The sequence below is a fragment of the Eleutherodactylus coqui genome, chromosome 8 (genome assembly GCF_035609145.1).
Source record: "Eleutherodactylus coqui strain aEleCoq1 chromosome 8, aEleCoq1.hap1, whole genome shotgun sequence".
Lineage (NCBI taxonomy): Eukaryota > Metazoa > Chordata > Amphibia > Anura > Eleutherodactylidae > Eleutherodactylus > Eleutherodactylus coqui.
Window position 1 is genome coordinate 100,806,869 of NC_089844.1, and position 23,752 is coordinate 100,830,620.

Sequence of the window (23,752 nt, forward strand, 5' to 3'; positions counted from 1 at the left end):
CACCATCGCCGTGGCTCACCCCTTGGTAAGGAGCGAGGTCTGTGTGAGTGGCAGTATGCCACCAGAGACAGGGGGGAGAAAAGAGGGAGTTTAGAGAAAATAAGAAGGACTAGTAGGGAAGTGGGAGGGGGGGGGGAGAAAAGAATGGGATAGAGCGGGTGGGATAGATCGGGGGGGTTAGAGGTGAGTGGGGGATAGAGATGAGAAAAAGAAGAGAGGAGAAAAAAAAAAGGGGGGGGGGAAATATTTTTGTGCTACTGAAGACGAATTTCCAGCCCGCCGCAGGGCCATCCCGTTAACGGGAGTCTAAGGTGAGTCCATATTCGGTCAATTAGGAGTGTGGAAGGAGGGGGTTCTTTTTCCTTTCCTCTTTCTTCAACCCCAGGGTTTCGTGAGTCCGTTTAACTTGGGTCTTCCAGTGGAGGCGATTTCTTTAGGTTCCGTTGCTGCCTTGATTCTTGGCTTCGGTATTTCTTACTTTGCGCCCACCTTTTCCCGCTTTTTGCCATTCGGACCTTGGTGGGGGGACCGGGGGCCCAATTTCTGTAGAAGCGAGTTCATCTCTGATTTTGTGGGGATCGCCCTTAGGTGAGCTTTCCAATCCCACTCTTCCTCTGTAATCTCACTCCTTTCGCCGTCTGTGGGGCTAGCGCATGTAGCAGGCTGATGCTTTAAGGCGGTTGTTGTTCCCCCCTGGGCTATTGTTGGCGCACAGCCTTTGTTTCTTATATAAGTGCTTGCTTTGCTGGGGATTATAGTACCTCTGGGGTGTTCAGCTTCTTCTGTATGGGAACGGTCCTGCTGGGCTCGTGTCTGTCTCTGTGGGAGGGGGGAGGCTTTGGGGTCAGCTTTGGCTTTCTGCCTTGTCCCTGTCATGGGGTTCATCTGCCCCTCTTCTGCTTTTCCCCATGTAGGCTGAGGGGGTTGGGAGTCCCCTGCCTTGTCTGCAATTGTGCCTTTGGGAGTTTCTGGGTGCTTCTCTGGGGTTATTGTTTCCCCTTTGCTGCCCTGTGCCTCGGGGTTAACTGCTTCTGCAGGGTCTGTGGCTGGGGGTGGGGGGGACGCTCTCTGCCTGGTGTGCGGCTGCTTCCCCTCCCCCCTCCGCAGCTCCCGCTGCTTCCCGCTGGTACCTGGGGGGTTGCTTGCCTTTCTTCCAGCCTCCCTAGCTTGTCGGCCTCCCGATCCTCCGGCGCTTCGCTGCGGTGAGTGCCCAGGCTCTCACTCTCCCTGCGCTCCGCAGCTGCTGGTCTCCCCTCCTCCTCATGTGCGGCGGTGTGCGGCGCCATCTTGGAAGCACCTCGCGGCGGCTGTGTTCCTCCCAGGGAGCGCAGAAAACGCTCCATTGCGGCTGGAGGTAGGATTTTCTGTTGCTCCTGGGTGTTTGCTCCTTTTCTCCTTCCCATGCCCGATGACTCTTGGGATTTGCGGCGGCTGGATCGTCTCTACAGGCGGCGGTTTGGACGGGAGCTAAGGGCACACGCTACCTACTCCATTGGTGGCGAGCTCTGCCCCCCTTACCTGATTTTTATGAAAGGTAAATGGAAGGCCGAGCCCAAAGCAAGCAGGATAGATGTTGAGCTTAAAAAGGTTTTCCACGCAAAAATTACTGATAGCTAGAGATGAGCGAGCACCAAAATGCTCGGGTGCTCATTACTCGAGACGAACTTTTCGCAATGCTCGAGGGTTCATTTCGAGTAACGAACCCCATTAAAGTCAATGGGCGACCCGAGCATTTTTGTATATCGCCGATGCTCGCTAAGGTTTTCATTTGTGAAAATCTGGGCAATTCAAGAAAGTGATGGGAACGACACAGCAACGGATAGGGCAGGCGAGGGGCTACATGTTGGGCTGCATCTCAAGTTCACAGGTCCCACTATTAAGCCACAATAGCGGCAAGAGTGCCCCCCCCCCCTCCCAACAACTTTTACTTCAGAAAAGCCCTCAGTAGCAATGCATACCTTAGCTAAGCACCACACTACCTCCAACAAAGCACAATCACTGCCTGCATGACACTCCGCTGCCACTTCTCCTGGGTTACATGCTGCCCAACCCCCCCCCCCCCCACGACCCAGTGTCCACAGCGCACACCAAACTGTCCCTGCCCAGCCTTCAGCTGCCCTCATGCCACGCCACCCTCATGTCTATTTATAAGTGCGTCTGCCAGAGGAAAAGCAGGCACACACTGCAGAGGGTTGGCACGGCTAGGCAGCGACCCTCTTTAAAAGGGGCGGGGCGATAGTCCACAATGCTGTACAGAAGCAATGAGAAATCCAATCCTGTACCACCTCCATCTGGAGCTGCACACGTGGGCATAGCAATGGGGAACCTATGTGCCACACAGTATTCATTCTGTCAAGGTGTCTGCATGCCTCAGTCAGACCGCGTTTTTTTATAAATAGTCACAGGCAGGTACAACTCCGCAATGGGAATTCCGTGTGCACCCACAGCATGGGTGGCTCCCTGGAACCCACCGGCTGTACATAAATGTATCCCATTGCAGTGCCCTGGACAGCAGAGCTAACGTCAGATTAAATGCAGGTGGGCTTCGGCCCACACTGCATGCCCCAACCTGACCGGGGTTTTTAATTCATAGACACAGGCAGGTACAACTCCCTATTGTGAAGTCCCTGTGGACCGACAGCATGGGTGGGTGCCAGGAAGCCACCGGCGGTACATAAATATATCCCTTTGCATTGCCCATCACAGCTGAGGTAATGTCATGTTTAATGCAGGTGGGCTTCGGCCCACACTGCATGTCCCAGTCAGACTGGGGTTCTTTAGAAGTGGACACATGCAGTTACAACTCCCTGTGGACCCACGGCATGGGTGGCTCCCTGGAACCCACCGGCGGTACATAAATATATCCCATTGCATTGCCCATCACAGCTGAGGTAATGTCGTGCTTAATGCAGGTGGGCTTCGGCCCACACTGCATGCCCCAGTCAGACAGGGGTTCTTTAGAAGTGGACACATGCAGTTACAACTCCCTGTGGACCGACAGCATGGGTGGGTGCCAGGAAGCCACCGGCGGTACATAAATATATCCCATTGCAGTGCCAAACACAGCTGATGTAACGTCAGCTGTAAAGCAGGTGGGCTAAAAAATCATTTGATTACACTGTAGGCGAGGGCCCCCAAAAATTGGTGTACCAACAGTACTAATGTACCTGAGAAAAATTGCCCATGCCCAACCAAGAGGGCAGGTGAAATCCATTAATCACTTTGGTTAATGTGGCTTAATTGGTAACTAGGCCTGGAGGCAGCCCAGTTAAAATAAAAATTGGTTGAGGTGAAAGTTTCAACGCTTTAATGAGCATTGAAACGTATAAAAATTGTTTAGAAAAATTATATGACTGAGCCTTGTGGGCCTAAGAAAAATTGCCCGTTCGGCGTGATTATGTGAGGTTTCAGGAGGAGAAGCAGGAGGAGGAGGAGGAATATTATACACAGATTGATGAAGCAAAAAGGTCCCCGTTTTTGATGAGGATAGAGAACGATGCTTCCATCCGCGGGTGCAGCCTACGTATTGCTTAGGTATCGCTGCTGTCCGCTGGTGGAGAAGAGAAGTCTGGGGAAATCCAGGCTTTGTTCATCTTGATGAGTGTAAGCCTGTCGGCACTGTCGGTTGACAGGCGGGTACACTTATCCGTGATGATTCCCCCAGCCGCACTAAACACCCTCTCTGACAAGATGCTAGCCGCAGGACAAGCAAGCACCTCCAGGGCATACAGCGCGAGTTCAGGCCACGTGTCCAGCTTCGACAACCAGTAGTTGTAGGGGGCAGAGGCGTCACGGAGGACGGTCGTGCAATCGGCTACGTACTCCCTCACCATCCTTTTACAGTGCTCCCGCTGACTCAGCCTTGACTGGGGAGCGGTGACACAGTCTTGCTGGGGAGCCATAAAGCTGTCCAGGGCCTTAGAGAGTGTTCCCCTGCCTGTGCTGTACATGCTGCCTGATCTCCGCGCCTCCCCTGCTACCTGGCCCTCGGAACTGCGCCTTCGGCCACTAGCGCTGTCGGATGGGAATTTTACCATCAGTTTGTCCGCCAGGGTCCTGTGGTATAGCATCACTCTCGAACCCCTTTCCTCTTCGGGTATGAGAGTGGAAAGGTTCTCCTTATACCGTGGGTCAAGCAGTGTGTACACCCAGTAATCCGTAGTGGCCAGAATGCGTGTAACGCGAGGGTCACGAGAAAGGCATCCTAACATGAAGTCAGCCATGTGTGCCAGAGTACCTGTACGCAACACATGGCTGTCCTCACTAGGAAGATCACTTTCAGGATCCTCCTCCTCCTCAGGCCATACACGCTGAAAGGATGACAGGCAAGCAGCATGTGTACCGTCAGCAGTGGGCCAAGCTGTCTCTTCCCCCTCCTCCTCATGCTCCTCCTCCTCACCGCACTGAGATATAGACAGGAGGGTGCTCTGACTATCCAGCGACATACTGTTTCCCCCGGCTCTGTTTCCGAGCGCAGAGCGCCTGCCTTTATGCTTTGCAGGGAACTTCTCAAGAGGCATAGCAGAGGAATGGTGACGCTAATGATTGCAGCATCGCCGCTCACCACCTGGGTAGACTCCTCAAACTTTCCAAGGACCTGGCAGATGTCTGCCAACCAGGCCCACTCTTCTGAAAAGAATTGAGGAGGCTGACTCCCACTGCGCCGCCCATGTTGGAGTTGGTATTCCACTATAGCTCTACGCTGCTCATAGAGCCTGGCCAACATGTGGAGCATAGAGTTCCACCGTCTTGGCACGTTGCACAGCAGTCGGTGCACTGACAGATTAAACCGATGTTGCAGGGTGCGCAGGGTGGCAGCGTCCGTGTGGGACTTGCGGAAATGTGCGCAGAGCCGGCGCACCTTTCCGAGCAGGTCTGTCAAGCATGGGTAGCTTTTCAGAAAGCGCTGAACCACCAAATTAAAGACGTGGGCCAGGCATGGCACGTGCGTGAGGCTGCCGAGCTGCAGAGCCGCCACCAGCTTACGGCCGTTGTCACACACGACCATGCCCGGTTGGAGGCTCAGCGGCGCAAGCCAGCGGTCGGTCTGCTCTGTCAGACCCTGCAGCAGTTCGTGGGCCGTGTGCCTCATATCTCCTAAGCTGAGTAGTTTCAGCACGGCCTGCTGACGCTTGCCCACCGCTGTGATGCCACGCCGCGCGACACCGACTGCTGGCGACGTGCTGCTGCTGCTGACACATCTTGATTGCGAGACAGAGGTTGCGTTGGAGGAGGAGGAGGGTGGTTTAGTGGAGGAAGCATACACCGCCGCAGATACCATCACCGAGCTGGGGCCCGCAATTCTGGGGGTGGGTAGGACGTGAGCGGTCCCAGGCTCTGACTCTGTCCCAGCCTCCACTAAATTCACCCAATGTGCCATCAGGGAGATATAGTGGCCCTGCCCGCCTGTGCTTGTCCACGTGTCCGTTGTTAAATGGACCTTGGCAGTAACCGCGTTGGTGAGGGCGCGTACAATGTTGCGGGAGACGTGGTCGTGCAGGGCTGGGACGGCACATCGGGAAAAGTAGTGGCGACTGGGAACTGAGTAGCGCGGGGCCGCCGCCGCCATCATATTTTTGAAAGACTTCGTTTCCACAACCCTATACGGCAGCATCTCCAGGCTGATAAATTTGGCAATGTGCACGTTTAACGTTTCAGCGTGCGGGTGCGTGGCGGCGTACTTGCGCTTGCGCTCAAACACTTGCGCTAGCGACGGCTGAACAGTGCGCTGACAGACATTGGTGGATTGGCCGAGGACAGCGGAGGTGAGGGTGTGGGTGCAGGCCAGGAGACGGTAGTGCCTGTGTCTTCAGAGGGGGGTTGGATCTCAGTGGCAGGTTGGGGCACAGGGGGAGAGGCAGTGGTGCAAACCGGAGGCGGTTAACGGCCTTCGTCCCACCTTGTGGGGTGCTTGGCCATCATATGTCTGCGCATGCTGGTGGTGGTGAGGCTGGTGGTGGTGGCTCCCCGACTGATCTTGGCGCGACAAAGGTTGCACACCACTGTTCGTCGGTCGTCTGCGCTCTCAGTGAAAAACTGCCAGACCTTTGAGCACCTCGGCCTCTGCAGGGTGGCATGGCGCGAGGGGGTGCTTTGGGAAACAGTTGGTGGATTATTCGGTCTGGCCCTGCCTCTACCCCTGGCCACCGCACTGCCTCTTGCAACCTGCCCTGCTGCTGCCTTTGCCTCCTCCTCTGAAGACCTGTCCTCAGTAGGCGTAGCAAACCAGGTGGGGTCAGTCACCTCATTGTCCTGCTGCTCTTCCTCAGAATCCTCGGTGCGCTCCTCCCTCGGACTTAATGCCCTTACTACTACCTCACTGATAGACAACTGTGTCTCATCGTCATCGGCCTCCTCACCCACTGAAAGGTCTTGAGACAGTTGCCGGAAGTCCCCAGCCTCATCCCCCGGACCCCCGGAACTTTCCAATGGTTGGGCATCAGTCACGATAAACTCCTCTGGTGGGAGAGGAACCACTGCTGCCCAATCTGAGCAGGGGCCCGAGAACAGTTCCTGGGAGTCTGCCCGCTCCTCAGAATGTGTCATTTTCATGGAGTGAGGAGGCTGGGAGGAAGGAGGAGCAGCAGCCAGAGGATTCTGAGTTGCAGCAGTGGACGGCGCAGAACTCTGGGTGGACGATAGGTGGCTGGAAGCACTTTCTGCCATCCACGACAGGACCTGCTCACACTGCTCATTTTCTAATAAAGGTCTACCGCGTGGACCCATTAAATGTGCTATGAATGTGGGGACACCAGAAACGTGCCTCTCTCCTAATCCCGCAGCAATCGGCTGCGATACACCTGGATCAGGAGCTCGGCCTGTGCCCACACCCGGACTAGGGCCTCTGCGTCCTCGGCTGCGCCCACGTCCTCTAGGCGTACCCCTACCCCTCAGCATGCTGTATTACCAGTAATGCAGAAACACAACGCTGTAATTAAATGTGCCGCTTATTGGCCTGTGGTTGGAGGCTGAGTTCGCTTATGGAACGCCAGGAAATAATTTGGCGCAAGCCTGCTGTAACACTTAGCTGGCTGCGTATGATTTTGTAGAACTACTACCCCCAGCACACACGGACCCAGAACACTGAGCACAGTGACAGGCAGGCCAAATAGATTTTTTGCCCAATATTTTTTTGAAAAGGACCACTGCGTATATTCAATCAATAATATATGTCTTCTGTCCCTGCCTCCACAATTCTGTCCCTGGAGTATTACTGCAGGGCGCAATGCTCTGCACTGCCGATATACCAAAAAAAAAAAGTGCAACACTGCAAAAAGCAGCCTCCACAGTACTGCACACGGTTAGATGTGGCCCTAAGAAGGACCGTTGGGGTTCTTGAAGCCTACAATCACTCCTAACACTCTCCCTGCCTAACCACCACTTCTGTCCCTGTAGTATTACTGCAGGGCGCAATGCTCTGCACGGCCGATATACCAAAAAAAAAAATTGTGCAACACTGCAAAAAAGCAGCCTCCACAGTACTGCACACGGTTAGATGTGGCCCTAAGAAGAACCGTTGGGGTTCTTGAAGCCTACAATAACTCCTAACACTCTCCCTATAGCAGCTCCAACACGATACCACTTTCCCTTAGCTATGTCACAACGCATCTGTGGCGAGCCGCGGGAGGGGCCGATTTTTATACTCGGGTGACACCTTATCTCCCCAGCCACTCACAGCAGGGGGGTGGTATAGGGCTTGAACGTCGCAGGGGGAAGTTGTAATGCCTTCCCTGTCTTTCAATTGGCCAGAAAAGCGCGCTAACGTCTCAGAGATGAAAGTGAAAGTAACCCGAACATCGCATGGTGCTCGTTACGAGTAACGAGCATCTCGAACACGCTAATACTCGAACGAGTATCAAGCTCGGACGAGTACGTTCGCTCATCTCTAGTAACAATGCGACATCGCTATAAAACGCATGTATGTGAAGCCCATGGTTTCCAATGGGTTCTTTCACATGAGAGATGTTTTGTAGCCTGAAAGAACCCATTGGAAACCATGAGCTTCACATACATGTGTTTTGTAGTGATGCTGCATTACTCCAAAATTGTGCAATTTTGTAGCCCATGTGAAACAGGCCTAATAGAGGGATCCTCACAACAACCCCCCCCCCCCCACACCTCTCTATTAGACCATATTTCCAGGGAAATATGATCAAATCCACAGAATGCTCGTTATCTTAAAAAAGAGGCACTGACTTTCATTGAGCAGTTCACCCCTCAATGTATATAGGTATTCGCAAAATCTGCATGCGAGGGCACTTTTACAGAATTAGGGTGGCTTCACATGACTGCATGCGCAAATACACTTGCCGCAGCACAGCATATTTGTGCATGAACGAGGTTTGAAGAGGTCCATAATCTGTGCACATACTACTATACTTTTTGCGCACGCAAGCCTAGTTTACACGCACATGTTACACACCGTTTCCATGGATTTCATGGCTATTTAGATCCTGGAAAATAGAGCAGGTCCTACTTTTTCCTATACACACGACATGCACATGCAACACGCGATTATGAGAATAAAGCCATTGAAATTAATGGGTTCTATTCTCTGTGTTAAACGTGCGCAAATTTCACATGTGTTAATACCTGCACAAACCGGTTCGTGTGAAGAAGCCCTTGGGGCAACTTGACAAGGGCGTATTTGCACACCTATTTTGCATGCATAAAACTTTCCTGTGCATTATACAGAGGCTAGAACCCACTGATGTCAATGAGTTCATACACATTTACGCACGGCAGGCATGCCCTGATATTAATGGCTATTTAGTCCAATGAGTTCCAGATGTGTTCTTTTCCCCACAGAATTGCGCAGCGTATTGTGCATCTCGTTGCGCAGTGCACACGCATTTGTGCACTCCACATGCAATTCTATTGGGACCTTTGGTGCACAAATGTGCAGAAAAGTAGAGCAAGCTGCATTTTTTTCTGTGCACATGCAACATGCGTCCAAAAAAAAGGAAATGAGAACAAAATTAGAATGGGTTCTAGTCTCTATGTATTGCGCTGGCTAATTTTGCATATGCAAATACGAGGCCAAATATGCCCATGTAAAGCCGCCCTCACTATAACATATTTCCTATTTAGACGGCTGCAGGGAACACTAGTTTACATGAATCTCCTCTTTTGAGTTTCGATTCTTCATCATTTTCCAGATAATGGCTTGCTGTGAGTGAAGGTTGCTGCAGTTATTCACATTCCGAAAACCAAGTAGTAGCTGGTCCTGCTCTGCGCTCACAAGTGGATGCAATTGTATCCCATTTGGGCAATCATCTGTGACTCCAGACTGATACAGTATATTGTATCCGAGAGATGTGCAGCGGGATACAATTCTATCCACTTGTCAGCTGACAGCAGCACTTGCCGGTTTGGGGTTTTCTGGCATGTAAACAAGACTGTCCTCATTCACTGACAGCAAGCTAACATCTTGCATCTGGTGAAGAATCAACACAAAGTATATAAAAAAGTTGCATTAATTTTTGTTAATATAGTGATTACATTTTATTAACTGGAAAACCTCTATATGTCTCTTTTTAGGGAATCCCCCATTTCTTCTCACCCTGAAACATGAGGGCTGCATTATGCTCATCTGTGCTTGTATGCTCAAAAATGAAAATACAGTATGCTGTCTTTGGAAGTTGGTTAATCAGATGCATTTTTCTACTAAATACGGTTCCACCCTTAATACAGTTCCCAAAATAGAAAGATAGATACATATTGCCACTTAGTGGTTCTAAGTGGCACTGCAGCAATCTCAATTTTTTTTCTCCTTAAAGCACATGTGTCAAACACAAGGCCCGCGGGCCGAATCCGGCCCGCTGCCTTATGCTATGTGGCCCGCGGCATGCCGACGGCCGCTCACCACTGTAGTGATTACCAGCTGGGGTGCCGCAGCTCCCCACTTGTAATCACACTGACAGCGCTGATCCCAGCGCACACTCTGACATCAGAATCCTTCTCCCCTGAGTCCCCTGCTCTTCAGTTCCGCAGGAGAGGACTCAGGGAGGAAGCGTGCCGTGCTGCACCCGGGCGCATAGGAACTTTTTCCACCAGGCTTTTGCACTATTGAGCAATTCCAGCAACCTGATTGGTTGTCTGGGTTGGCTGATTCGCAGTGATTGGTTGTTTGGGTTCGCTGATTCACCAAGCAACCAATCAGGTTGCTGGAATTGCTCAATAGTGCAGAAGTCTTGTGGAAAAAGATAATATGCCACCCGGGCTCACCACGATCCGAGGAGGAGCAGCGCTGACAGCAAGGAGGAGGTAAGCATATGGCTGGGGAAGGGGGAAGTTAATATTGCTGCTGGGGGGTGGGGAGTTAATATTGTTGTTGCTGGGATGAGGTTAATATTGCTGATTGCTGCCGGGGGTGAGGGGGTTAATATTGCTGGTGTGTTGGGGGGGTGAGGGGGTAAATATAGCTGATGTGTTGGGGGGGGGGGTTAATATTGCTGCTGGGAGGGGTTAATATTGCTGCTGGCAGGGGGTTAATACTGTTGCTGGGAGGGGGTTAAGATTTTTTTGGGGGGAGGGGTTAATATTGCTGGGAGGGTTAATATTGTTGCTGGGTGTGGGGGAATAATATTGTTGCTCGGTGGGGGGTTAATATTGCTGCTGGCAGGGGGTTAATATTGCTGCCGGGTTGGGAAGGGGATGGGGGGTTAATATTGCTGCTGGGAGAGGGTTAATATTGCTGCGGGGGTGGGGTGGTAATATTGCTGGTGGGGGTTAATATTGCTGGGAGGGGGTTAATATTGCTGCTGGGTGGGTGGGGGTTAATACTGTTGCTGGCAGGGGGTTAATATTGCTGCCGGGTTGGGAAGGGGATGGGGGGTTAATATTGCTGCTGGGAGAGGGTTAATATTGCTGCGGGGGTGGGGTGGTAATATTGCTGGTGGGGGTTAATATTGCTGGGAGGGGGTTAATATTGCTGCTGGGTGGGTGGGGGTTAATACTGTTGCTGGGAGGGGGTTAAAGGGGTTGTCCCGCGCCGAGACAGGTTTTTTTTTTTTTTCAACCCCCCCCCCCCCCCCCCCCGTTCGGCGCGAGACAACCCCGATGCAGGGGTTAAAAAAGATCACCGGACAGCGCTTACCTGAATCCCCGCGCTCCGGTGACTTCTTACTTACCCTGTGAAGATGGCCGCCAGCATCTTCTCCCTCCGTGGACCGCAGGGCTTCTGTGCGGTCCATTGCCGATTCCAGCCTCCTGATTGGCTGGAATCGGCACGTGACGGGGCGGAGCTACACGGAGCCCCATTGAGAAGATAAGAAGACCTGGACTGCGCAAGCGCGTCTAATTTGGCCATTAGACGGCGAAAATTAGACGGCACCATGGAGACGAGGACGCCAGCAACGGAGCAGGTAAGTGTATAACTTCTCTATGGCTCATAATTAATGCACAATGTACATTACAAAGTGCATTAATATGGCCATACAGAAGTGTATAGACCCACTTGCTGCCGCGGGACAACCCCTTTAATATTGTTGCGGGGGAAGGGGTTAATATTGCTGCTGGTTGGGGGGGGGGTTATATTGCTGCTGGGAGGAGGTTAATATTACTGTGGGGTACCCTGTTACTACTGGGGCCACTGCGGGGATCGCTATTACTAATTGGACCACTGTGGGGGGCAATATTTTTACTGGGGCCACTATGAGAGTCACTATTATTACTGCAACCACTATAGGGGTCACTATTAGGGCTCGTTCACACGGGTGTAATTGCATTTTGGTCGCACAAATACGCTATGTATTTGCGCAATCAAAAACCGCTTATGCTTACGTATTTGGGCATGCAGAAAAGAACGCAGATGGGCCCACTGAAATGGTGCGCAAATATGCAGTGAATACATCGGTTTCCTGTGCATTCGCCACGTATTCACTTCAATGGCCTATTGGGGTGCGTAGTAGGTCCTGCTGTGTGAAAATATGCATCATATGAATGAAATTACTGAGATCAATGGTTTCTATTCACTGCATATTATGTACGCAAATACGCTGGTGTGAACGGACCTTTACTGTACTGTCTTACCATCGGCCCTTTGAAGGTCCCCATAAGCCTGATGTGGCCCTCGGTGAAAATGAGTTTGACACCCCTGCCTTAAAGGGCGCCTTCACACGTATCGGAATATTCCACAAGACCCTGTAAAATATACCACCATGCTGGAAATCTGCACTGATATCCGAATGTCCAACAAGCAGATTTTGTCACAGATTTGAAAATGACTTAATTCTGCCGACAATTCCATGTCAAAATATGGTATTAATAAAAGCTACAGCTCGTCATAGCCCTCATACAGTTATGTTGATGGACAAATAAAAAAAGTTATGGCTTTTGAAATGTGGAGATGAAAATCCCCCCCAAAATCGTCGTGTCCTTACGCCCAAAATAGGCCATGTCCTTAAGGGGTTAAAGATGTGCAGCATTTTTTGGCATAACATGTTAGGAGTGCATGTTTATTGGTCATTAGGTCTAACATGCCTCCGAAGTTGCATCATATTCATCACTATAACATGCCATCCTCTTATGATCAAGAGGGGTATCACCTCTGGAACCCTCACCAATACTGAGAAAGTAAGGCCGCAATATTCATTCAGCGCTGCAGCCCCTTGACAAAATTTCTTTGCACAGCAGCACCCCAGCCGCCCGCTGTGCAGGGGACCTGCAGAACAGCTCCATACAAGTGAATTGGGTTGCTGGGGTGCACAGTGAAGGGACCGCAGTACAGAATCAGCACTGCAGCCTCTTCATTCTCAAGATCAGTGGGGATCCCAGCAGTCAGACCCCACCAATCAGAAACTCCTGGAATATCTTAGTGATATGAGACTCTTGGAAATTGGAAAACTTTTCTAATGGTGGATTCACATATGTCGTAAATGTCTGATGTGGATTTAGGTGCAGATTGCTGTGGAAATTGTGTGAAATGCTGCAGATTCTGTAATCAGTAGCAATTCTACTCCAATTTTGCGACAAATCCGAACCCAAATTCACGTTAGAATACAGCCCATATTTCTTTGCAGTGTATTTTTACATTACACCAGAAGGCCAATTTCAGATGAGGGTATTATTGTAACATGTCAGTATTACAGATCCGTAATGATGACGTGTTACTGATGACATTACAACCATATGATCTAAACTTGCCTCTGTATTTACTGTCACTGGTTTGATTTTCCTCTGGCCAAATACTGAATACTGACCCGTATCGCCCAATAAAAAGACAGTACTTAGGGCTTCTTCATCCGACCGTGTTTGCGTGGGTATTTCAATGGGTTCATGCTCATTCATGCACATGGAAAAAAGTAAGTTCTGCTCTCTTTCTGTATTTAGCACAGCAAAGCTTCCATAGATGTCTATGGAAATTGCACAAATATACAAGTGGAAGCATGAAACGCTGCGCAAAATGTGGGAAAAACAACACATCTGGACCTCATTCGACAAAATAGTCTTTTAATATATAGAAATGGTGTGTCACATGGGTGTGAACTGGCCCTGCATGTGCAAACAGTAGAGTAATAAGCGAAGACACACACGCAGGTCTACCTGAAAAACCTAGTTTATGTACAAATACATTGCGATGTCGTGAGCATTTTTGTACAATTATCTGAGAAAGCCCTAAGGGCTTCAGTGCAACATATTTGGCATATTGGCACATAGTACTGTACTGTTTGCGCACACGTAAGGCTAGTTCACATGTGCGCCCGACACACTATTTAGCCTAAGGTCCAAATGTGTCGTTTTTCCCGCTCCCATGATGGCAAAAGGGAATGGAAAGCTGAACCCAAGTGTGAACTCTCCCTAAGACAGCTTTCAGATGAGCGTATTTTAACTCTATATTTGGTGTGTGTTCTGCGGACCGTAATACGGAGCTAATGTAACTCTATATATCTATTCACATGGACGTATTTTTCATTTTTAGAGACTCAGCACAACCCGCTTTTTGCGTTTTTGCCTCTGTATTGCTATTTTTTTCTGTTGAGCAAATATGGATTGGTATTTGCCCAACAGAAAATAAAATATACGGAGGCAAATACAGATCCCATACTGATGACATATGGATGACATATGCTTGTAATGTCATCTATAACACATCCGTACTATGGATGTTTTACAATAGGTTTGTCTGAAACTGGCCTTATACAACATATGCCTGTTGCACACAACAGGGCTGGATCCGGCAAGCGGGATCCGACCCTGTGCCCAGCTGGTGACCACGCTCACCTGTCCGGATTCTTCTTCATCTGTACTGCGGAAGCGCTGTCCGTGGCTAGGTGCAGTACACTTTATGCCGTGCTGACGCTAGGCGATGATACGGATCCCATGACCTTTCTGCAATGATGATTGCGGAAGGGCCGAAGAACGGACAGCCTCCATTGACTTCAATGTAAGCCATCCAGGCGGAAACTACACAGAAATGGAGCATGCTGCGAGTTTTCTGCCCCAAGTGGAAATCGCAGTTGGTTTCCGCATGTGTACAGGAAGCAGCAGTTCTCCATAGGAGGCTGTGGGCAGTATTTACTGAGCAATCCGGGGGCAGCTACCAGCGCCGGATTCCACAATTCAAATCTGCCTATGTGCAGGAGCCCTTACACTCCAGAAAAATATCACATGATCTTCAGAGATAACCCTGTATATGCCAATAATATATTAATTTCAAGGTCAGTTTATCTTTACATTTAGAGTCTGAAATACTAAAACATACATTAAAAATATGTTTAAACTGGTGAACAATCCCACAACTAATTACAATGTAGCAGAGCTAAGCTTGTGAGACAACTCTGCTACATACAGAAAACTGTGTTGCAGAAAAGTAAAAAAAATAGAGGAAATGTTTTGTTTTCTATTTGTATAAAGTGGATTTAGTTACTTAAGTTCCATACTGTACCTAATAAGACGTTGTAGCCTAGCACGCCATCCAGATTGAAACCCTTATGTTCCTTCTTGAAGAGTTGTACGGCTTTCAAAATTGCTGATATAGCACATCTTACAGCACTCTCAGTATTAGTTACACAAGGAGTCGCCAGACATAAAGGAATGAGCAAAAGTAACAGCCGCATTGTCTGCTGAGAAATACACCTGCACCTGCCTTACAAAGAAGTAGAAGTGGAAGGAAACTCTTCTGCTTGCTTAGTGGCTCAAGTAGGTTGTAGCTAAACTTTTGTTCTAGTTGTGGGCGGGATCACTCTCATCACAGCAGAGATGCACATCAATTAGTAGGCTTGCCAAGTACACACCTACAGTTGGCATTACACCATCAACATTATAATATGTAAGAATAACTTATAATTATTGGCACCTATCTAAGTCAAAGGGCAGGAAAAGTAGGAGCAGGAGGTATAAGCAGCTGAGCCAAATGTGCAGGTTAGCGCAGCAGGAACCACTCTACGCTACACGGTTACAGGGCACATGATGGCACGGTGCCCACATTATGCTGAACATTACTGTAGAGCGCTTTGATGTGGGGCGCTGATTATGAATGTAGCAATGTAGCAGCTCTCTACTACACTGGTGAGTCGGTGGCATGGCATCATTCTTCCTCACCCCCCCCCCCCCCCGACTGCCATAGGACATATATTGGATACGTAGAAATTGATATCATCTGTACTTCCCATGGCTTTCAGAAAATCATGAGCAGTTTCTCAGTAGTATGTGAGATAGATAGCACTGTGTTCTTCTGTGTTCAGCAATACCCCCTATTGTAGCCCTAATCTGCTTACAGGACACATGGCTAGGCTTGCAATGGAGGGAACAGCTATTGGCTTTAAGGGCGCAACTGAATAAATTCCAGGCCCCATTGCACACTTGTGCAGAAAAAAAAAGGCTCACTAAAAAGAATCCTCCTATCCCTCTTTTTTGCATTCTCTAAATCCTATATAAAATTAATAATGTAAAACTGTGTGATATGTCTCAAAACCGAGGTAATTACAGGGGTCTAGTTGGGATGGGCACATGGGGCAATAAAACAGAGTGCCCCTTCTCCACCCATGCTTGCTGCAAATCCAACAGTTTTTTGGAGGGTATTTCTTGGCCTCAGTGGTGGATGGGCATACATGGATTTGATCAAATCATGTAGTAAGAACCTTGCATGTGTTTAGTACAAAAAAAACATTATGCATTTGTTAGCAGATATTAAGTATGTATGGGTACTGAAGCACATGTTTGTTACTGTATTTCTTGACTTCAGTGGCAGGTATAGGGTGTAAAAAGTGGCCCTCTGTGAGTCTTCACACCTCCTCTTCTTCGTAAACTTGCTGAGCTGCGGTATTCTCAAACAACAAGCTATTCCTGGAACTGCAGGAAAGTGAGCATTCCCGGGGGTAAATTATGTAGGCATTACGGGTAGCGATCTGAATAACGTAAATTGCTACCTTTTTATACAGTGGGATAACAGTGAACACGGGGCTTACAGTCACTGCTTTGGGCTCTCAGCTACCTTTGGTAGCTGGGAGCCATAACATTTTCAATTTTCCAGGCCCACCCTGGCGTCTGTGCATGCATCCGCCATTTTGTCAGTGGCACGCATGCGAAGAAGCCAAGGAAAGTCCCTACAGAAAGATCATGTCAGGAGACAAATCCGGAGGTCTCCGGTATGAAGTTTCATCTTCTCTTACCGATTGACTCCATGAGGGGAGATAAAACTTTTTACATGTTTTTTAACTTGCTGTTTTAAGTCCCCCCAGACCCCAGGGACTTATTCTACAGGGCCAAGATGTTTTCACAGCCCTGTGGAATAAATCCCAGTCACCCAACACGTGAAAACACATATGGATGGTCACTAAGTGGTTAAGATTTACCAGGATTAAGATGATTCTCAACACCCCTGTCCCCTGATGCTTCTCTAACAGCCCTGTCCTAGTGACTCTGCCAATGGCTGTCCAAAGCAAAACATCATGTAAATAACAAGACAATGATGACATCTACATCTCACAGAAATACAAGCAGACCACCAAGACTTTCAACCCACTATACCAAGTTCAGGAAGGAAGTATCCTAGCACCACTCTTGGCCTTATGTTTGGTAAGGTGGTGTACTATGGACGCACAAAGGACCTTGGACAACCATGGCGTATATATAAAACTAAAGGTGATGGGAACTGCTACTTCCGGGCCATCCACTACATCCCAACGGGATCAGAGGACAACCACTCACTTCTCAGAGATAAGGTCATCCAACACAAGAAGACTGACTTGACAAATAAACTATGGGACTACTTAAACTGAAATGTAAATGAATATGTGAACATCTCTGGTATCTCCAGTGATGGAGTCTGGGCAACTGATCCAGAGATCATGGCCACAGCGAATCTGTTGAGTTACGACATGGATGGGTTGGCCTATGCCACAAGCTTTAATCTGTACTCAACAACAGAACGTGCACTTTATTTTGAAAATAAGCATGGTCATTTGCATCAGTGTATACTTTGAACATTTCTATTGGAGCGAGGACTTGCTAGTCTTAGCAGTTGGAGTCTCAGGTCGTTATGACCTCTACTATGCTACGAACAGTCAAATTAACTGAACATTATGTTACAACTGCATTATAATGTTTTGGGTATGTGCTTTTACTTTACTGTGCAAACACTACAGAGAAGTGTGCTAGTGAGCCTTGATTTTTGTCTAATATTTTTTCTAAATGAAGGTTTTCTGGTTGAAGTAATAAAAGTCTATGTGTTTTTAGAGTTTTCTCTCTTAACTTACCCGACAAAGCTGAACCACCAATAAAATGTTGAAACATTAAGGAGGGTTTAACATGAACGAATTTTAATTGCAGAATCCACGATCGCCATACGTGCAAAACGCATGCATCTAAAGGCATGTCGTTTTAAGTTTTCCTTCGCACATGCTCTATTTTGCTGCAAACTCCACATGTACGGCCTCCATTGAAGTCAAGGGAGGCGTCCGACCCACAGCGCATATGCAATGCGGAAGCCAAACAAGTAATGTGAGCCCGGCCTAAGTAATTCTTGAGTATATCACTCATCACTACTGATGCTATAGAGGTATAATGTGGCATGCGGAGTATGAATTGGCCTACACCATAATGTACCCAGGGTATAATCTAGCCTAGGCCCTTTTAACCCTAGGTATAGTCCAGACTGAGGGTATACTATGGCCTGTTACAACGGCATCATTGAATGGCTGTGATTGGGTAACGCAGCGCCGGCTTCCATTGGCTGACGCCACGCTGAGTTAGCCAATCAGAGCATTAGCTTTCTGGAGGTGGGGCATTCAAGCCCCGCATCCAGAAAGCAATGCTCTGTTGGCGTGGAAGAGGGAGCGACAGCCTGCAGCAGAGCCCCAGATCATCGCAGAACGCCGTTGGAGGTGAGTATTGATTTTTTTTTTCTACAGTAGTTAGTCTGGCGTATAAGACGATAGATATAAAACGTCTGTATATCCCAAAAGTTGGGGGTCGTCTTATACACCCAGTTGTCTTATACACCGGAAAACACAGTATTTTTTTTGTAGTGTAGCATTCAAACAGCCTTAATGTTTTTTTTTTCATGTAAGCGGTACTTTTTGAAGGGTCCGTATGACTTATTGATTACTCTCTATTCTGTTTATATGAAGGGTGAGATGTTGAAAAGTAGCTATTTTTGACATTTTAAAAATATTTTTATTCATGGAGTGCAGCGGGCGAGTTGAATGCTGTACTAACTTTTTTACATAGTCATTATGAATTGCTGCAATGCCAAAGTAAAATGCAGGTGAATGACCTGTGGCTACGATGCAAAAACAATCAGAAAAAGATGCAAGGGCTCATCAAGATGGACGTATTTGTGCACTCAATAGGTGTAGAATAGAACCCATAAATGTTAATGAGATCTTTCTCATTAATGTTCTTTTTGCACACATTTTTATGTGCGTACAAAAAAATAGAGCCTGCTCTATCTTTCTGTGTATTTGTCCAGCAAAAGTCCACAGAAAAGTCTATGGAAGGTGTGCAAATGCACAATTGTGTGAAAAGAGAGCACATCTGGACCTCATTAGGCTAAATAACGTTTTAAATCGGGTCGGTGGTTGTGGCGCTCATATAAACATGCCCTGTGTGCGCAAAAGAGTATAGAACTATATGTAGACAGGCGCACAAATCAACCTTGTTCACTGTATAAATACGCTCGCCTTGGCTCATCTGAAGAAGCCCTGAGGCTGGCTTTACCCGGGACAACAAACATCTGAACAGTTGCTTAAAATAGTTGCTAAAGTTCTAAATGACTTTTGTTGTTGCCGTTTTAAACAGAACAATTGTTTTTCACTTTTCAATTTAACGATCACTGAATGAATTGTTGGGTGTATTTACACAGTCCAAAATATTGTTCAGCGAAAAGCTAGGGAGCATGAGGTTCTTTGATTGGTGCGTATTTGACATTTTGAGTCCTCCCCCACGCACGCTCATTGGTTGCTGAGTCCACTGAATGCACATAAATAAGGCCAAGTGGTGCAAATGAAATCACTGAAATCATAAATCACTTACAAGCATTCATGTGTTTTCAGGAACCAATGACCATTATATGGGAAAACACAGTGGGGGGCGCACACCTAACAAGCGCACACCTCCCTTCCTCAGACAATAATTAATCAGTCAATCAGCAACTACTTTTAGGCGTGATGAAATGAAGCTGCTAATGATGGAATTCTTACACGTTATCCGATTGGTATCCATATTTATATTCACTCTGTCAAGTGACTATTCAGACAATATTAGTCCCATGTAAAGCCACTCTTATAGTGCTCTGCAAGAAGCGCTGAAAAGTTTGCAGAAATACTTTCACACTGTGCTAGGTCTAGTACAAGTGAGTGACACCCGGATAATCCCTTTGCTGTTCTTTGAATCTCATATTGTCCCCTCAGGCACCATTCATAATTTCATGTTTGCCTTTCAGGAAGACAATATGTTCTTATTTTTTTTAAATGCTCTTAACACATTAACACGCTTCTATTACGTCTGTCCTAACCTTAAAGGGAACAGGAAGTGTAGTGGCCCAGATTTAACGGGGCCCCTCAATAATGTTAAGTGTTTGTCCTGTGCAATCGTATTGTCAATGTCTTCTATGTTGTATACATTTGATGCGTATTGCCCCTTTGCAGCACTGAATGGATTAACACATGGGTTATGTCTGAGAAATGTATCTTGTTGTATGTCATGTGACCTTTGTGATATATATATATATATATATATATATATATATGTGTGTGCATGTGTGTGTTTGTAAGGGGGATGCAATGTGGTCTATGCAAGTCTGAGTCTAGCAGAAGTCTAGCAAGAGAGAAGCAAGTGAGTGAGCCACACAGCCACTGTCTGATCTGTGTGGTCCATAATGGAAGAAGCTGAAAGATATCTGTCAGCTTAGCCTGGGCCTACACTACCCAGGATGTGCTAGTGCCGCTATCTGTGCTGAGAGGAGAGGAGAAGGACACCAGGGGAGTGTGTGATGACTGATAGAGAGTGAGAGGAAAGAGTTTTGCCAGGAGCAGGATCCTACAGATAACTGGGACTGTGGAGTGGCTGGATTATCCCAAGAGTCCTCCCTGTCACTGTCAGGACAGCGTCCGGGATACGGGGGTCCCTGAGATATCCCGCAACCCCTGTCCCTGCCTACTTGCCCCCCTGGGCTAACCCCCAGGGCGACAACTGGGCGACGGTCCCTACCCTCACTAGGGAAGCGGGACACGGGAGACAAACAGACACTGAGACAAACAACGGTAGAATGGTCAGACGATCCGGGTAGGCAACAAGAGGGTACGCAGTACAGAGGGGTCAGGCAAAACGTAGTCAAGTCCAAAAGCAGGTGTCAGAAAAGCCGAGGTCACAAGAGCAGTCAGGATAAACGCGGGTGCAGCTGGAGAACCAAACTAACACTGGCAACGCCTGACAGGAAAACACACATATTTAAATGCTGTCAGTGCTCCCGCCCCAGAAGCTGATTGGGGCGGGGAGCCTGACAGCAGCAGGGCTAATCAGGGAGGTGCTGGGGGCACGCCCCCAGTCTTGCAGCACAGACCGTTACTAGGGAAGCCAGCCTGGTAGTCAAGTGACTAGAAGCACCAGCTGCCTCCCTAGCAACCCGGCGGCGACCAGTCTTACAGCGGCCCGGGGAGATCACCAGAACCGGGGCTCCCCTGCGCCGCACTCCTGTAGCCCGGGTGGCAGGACCGGTGGTGCGGGCACGGCGGCCCCGAGAGTTACCGGTTCTGACAGTACCCCCCCTTCTACGGGGGGACACCGGACCCCCATGGCCCGGTGCGGGCTTAAGCGGGAAAGCCCTGTGGAATGACTGGACTAGGCGTGGCGCATGAACGTCCCTGGCAGGGACCCACGTCCTATCCTCAGGGCCAAATCCTCTCCAGTGGACCAGGTACTGCAGCCCACCTCTAACCCGTCGGGCATCCACAAGCCTTTCTACTTCATACTCCAGTTCCCCCTGTACCAGAGAGGGAGGAGGCGGGTTCTGGGTGGGGAGAACTGGAGTCACATACTTCTTAAGCAAGTTCTTGTGAAAAACCTTGTGGACCTTCCAGGGGTCAGGAAGTGCCAACTTATATGACACCGGGTTGATAACCTGAGAAACCGTAAATGGGCCAATGAACCGGGGAGCAAGTTTCAGGGAGGGAACCTTAAGTCTCAGATTCTTGGATGATAATAAAACCTGCTCCCCGACCACAAAAGGTGCAGAGATAGTACGTCTTTTATTTGCGTATTTACGCAGTTTCTCTTGGGAACCCTGAAGGTTCTTACGAACCTGGGCCCAAACTGTGCACAGTTCTTCAGCGGATATGTCAGCGGCCGGATTGTTCGAGACAAAAGGAGTAGAAAGCGAGAACCGGGGATGAAACCCATAGTTACAAAAAAAAGGTGACAGTTGGGTCGACGAGTTACCATGGTTGTTAATAGCAAATTCGGCGAGAGGTAAGTAGTTGGCCCACTGATACTGGTTATCAGAGACAAACAGTCGCAGATACTGGATAAGTTCTTGATTCATCCGTTCCGTTTGTCCGTTACTCTCGGGATGGAAAGCGGAGGAAAAGGACAAATTAACGTTTAGATTTTTACAGAAGGCTCGCCAGAAGCGAGCGACGAACTGAACCCCTCTATCTGACACAATATCCTCGGGGATCCCATGTAACCGAACAATCTCCTTGATGAACATCTCAGACAAAAGTTTGGCGTTAGGCAACTTGCCAAGCGGAACAAAATGAGACATTTTAGAGAAACGGTCAACTATTACCCAAATGACCGTATTCCCCAGCGAGGATGGCAGATCAGTAATAAAATCCATGGACAAATGGGACCATGGCCTGGACGGAATGGGCAAGGGCAGAAGAGGCCCCTCAGGACGTCTCCTGAGATTCTTCCCCCTTGCGCAAACCGGGCACGCGGACACAAATACCCGTACATCCTTGGCCATGTGCGGCCACCAATAGAGTCTGGCCGCTAACTCCAGAGTACCCCTGATGCCGGGGTGTCCAGCTAGGACTGAAGCATGTGTCTCCTCTAACACTTTCAATCTCAGTGACAACGGGACAAATAATTTACCTTCCGGAAGGGCTTCAGGAGCAGATTGTTGAGCGGCGTGAATGAGAGGTGAAAGGTCGGAGGAGACAGCAGCGAGGACCACCCCAGGGGAGAGAATGCTCTCAGGCTCCGGCTCGGAAGGTTCCGGAGAACCAAAACTCCTAGACAGGGCATCAGCCTTGACATTCTTAGAACCGGGTCTATAGGTAACAATAAAATTGAACCGAGAGAAAAACAAGGCCCAGCGGGCTTGCCGAGCATTTAACCTCTTAGCGGAATCTAGATAGGTGAGGTTTTTATGGTCTGTGAGTACCGTGATCTGGTGATGGGCTCCTTCCAAAAAATGCCTCCACTCTTCGAAAGCCCACTTAATCGCCAGCAATTCCCGGTTGCCTATATCATAGTTCCGTTCGGTGGAAGAAAACTTCCTAGAAAAATAGGCACACGGTCTAAGGTTGGTGAGAGTGGAGGGACCTTGGGACAGTACCGCTCCCACACCAAACTCAGAGGCATCTACCTCCACCACAAAAGGGCTGGACAGATCCGGTTGTACTAGGACAGGTGCAGAAGAGAACGCCGCCTTTAGGGTATCGAAGGCCCTCAGAGCCTCAGAAGACCAGGTCCTCACATCTGCCCCCTTTCTGGTGAGGTCCGTTAGAGGTTTAGCCACCACGGAGAAGTCTTTAATGAATTTGCGATAGTAGTTGGCGAAGCCGAGGAAGCGTTGAAGGGCTTTCAACGACCCTGGCTGGGCCCACTCCGTGATGGCCTTCACCTTTTCAGGATCCATCTGGAAGTCGCATGGCGTGATGATATACCCCAAAAATGATATCTTTTGTACCCCGAAAACACATTTCTCGAGTTTAGCAAACAGCTGGTTATGTCTGAGTCGAGCTAGCACAGTCTGAACGTGAGTATGGTGACTCGGCAAGTCGGAGGAAAAAATCAAAATGTCGTCTAGATATACAACCACGAACACCCCCATGATATCCTGAAACACTGAGTTCATGTACCCCTGAAAAATGGCGGGGGCGTTACACAATCCAAAAGGCATAACTAGGTATTCAAAATGCCCGAGGGGCGTATTGAAGGCGGTTTTCCACTCATCCCCTTCCCGAATGCGGATGAGGTTGTATGCTCCCCTGAGATCAAGTTTAGAAAACCATCGGGCACCAGCGACCTGGTTGAGGAGGTCAGGAATGAGTGGAAGAGCATACTGGTTTCGGACTGTGATTTT

At 48.8% G+C, this 23,752-nt stretch overlaps 1 protein-coding gene across 5 annotated transcripts in view; it reads right to left on the reverse strand.

Moving 5' to 3' along the window:
• C8H16orf89 (chromosome 8 C16orf89 homolog) overlaps positions 1–15,148 on the reverse strand; it is a 67,226-nt gene extending 52,078 nt beyond the window's left edge. For 2 of the 5 annotated variants that reach the window (XR_010786398.1, XM_066576145.1), the window contains exon 1: positions 14,888–15,146. Coding sequence is in view for 4 of the 5 variants with exons in the window: in XM_066576145.1 (XP_066432242.1) it covers positions 14,888–15,059 (172 nt within the window). In the remaining variant the exon portion in view is untranslated. Of the gene's footprint in view, positions 1–14,887 lie in introns of all 5 variants that reach the window. The other 3 variants (XM_066576143.1, XM_066576142.1, XM_066576144.1) reach the window with 3 other exon arrangements.
• Between the last annotated feature and the right edge of the window lie 8,604 nt (positions 15,149–23,752).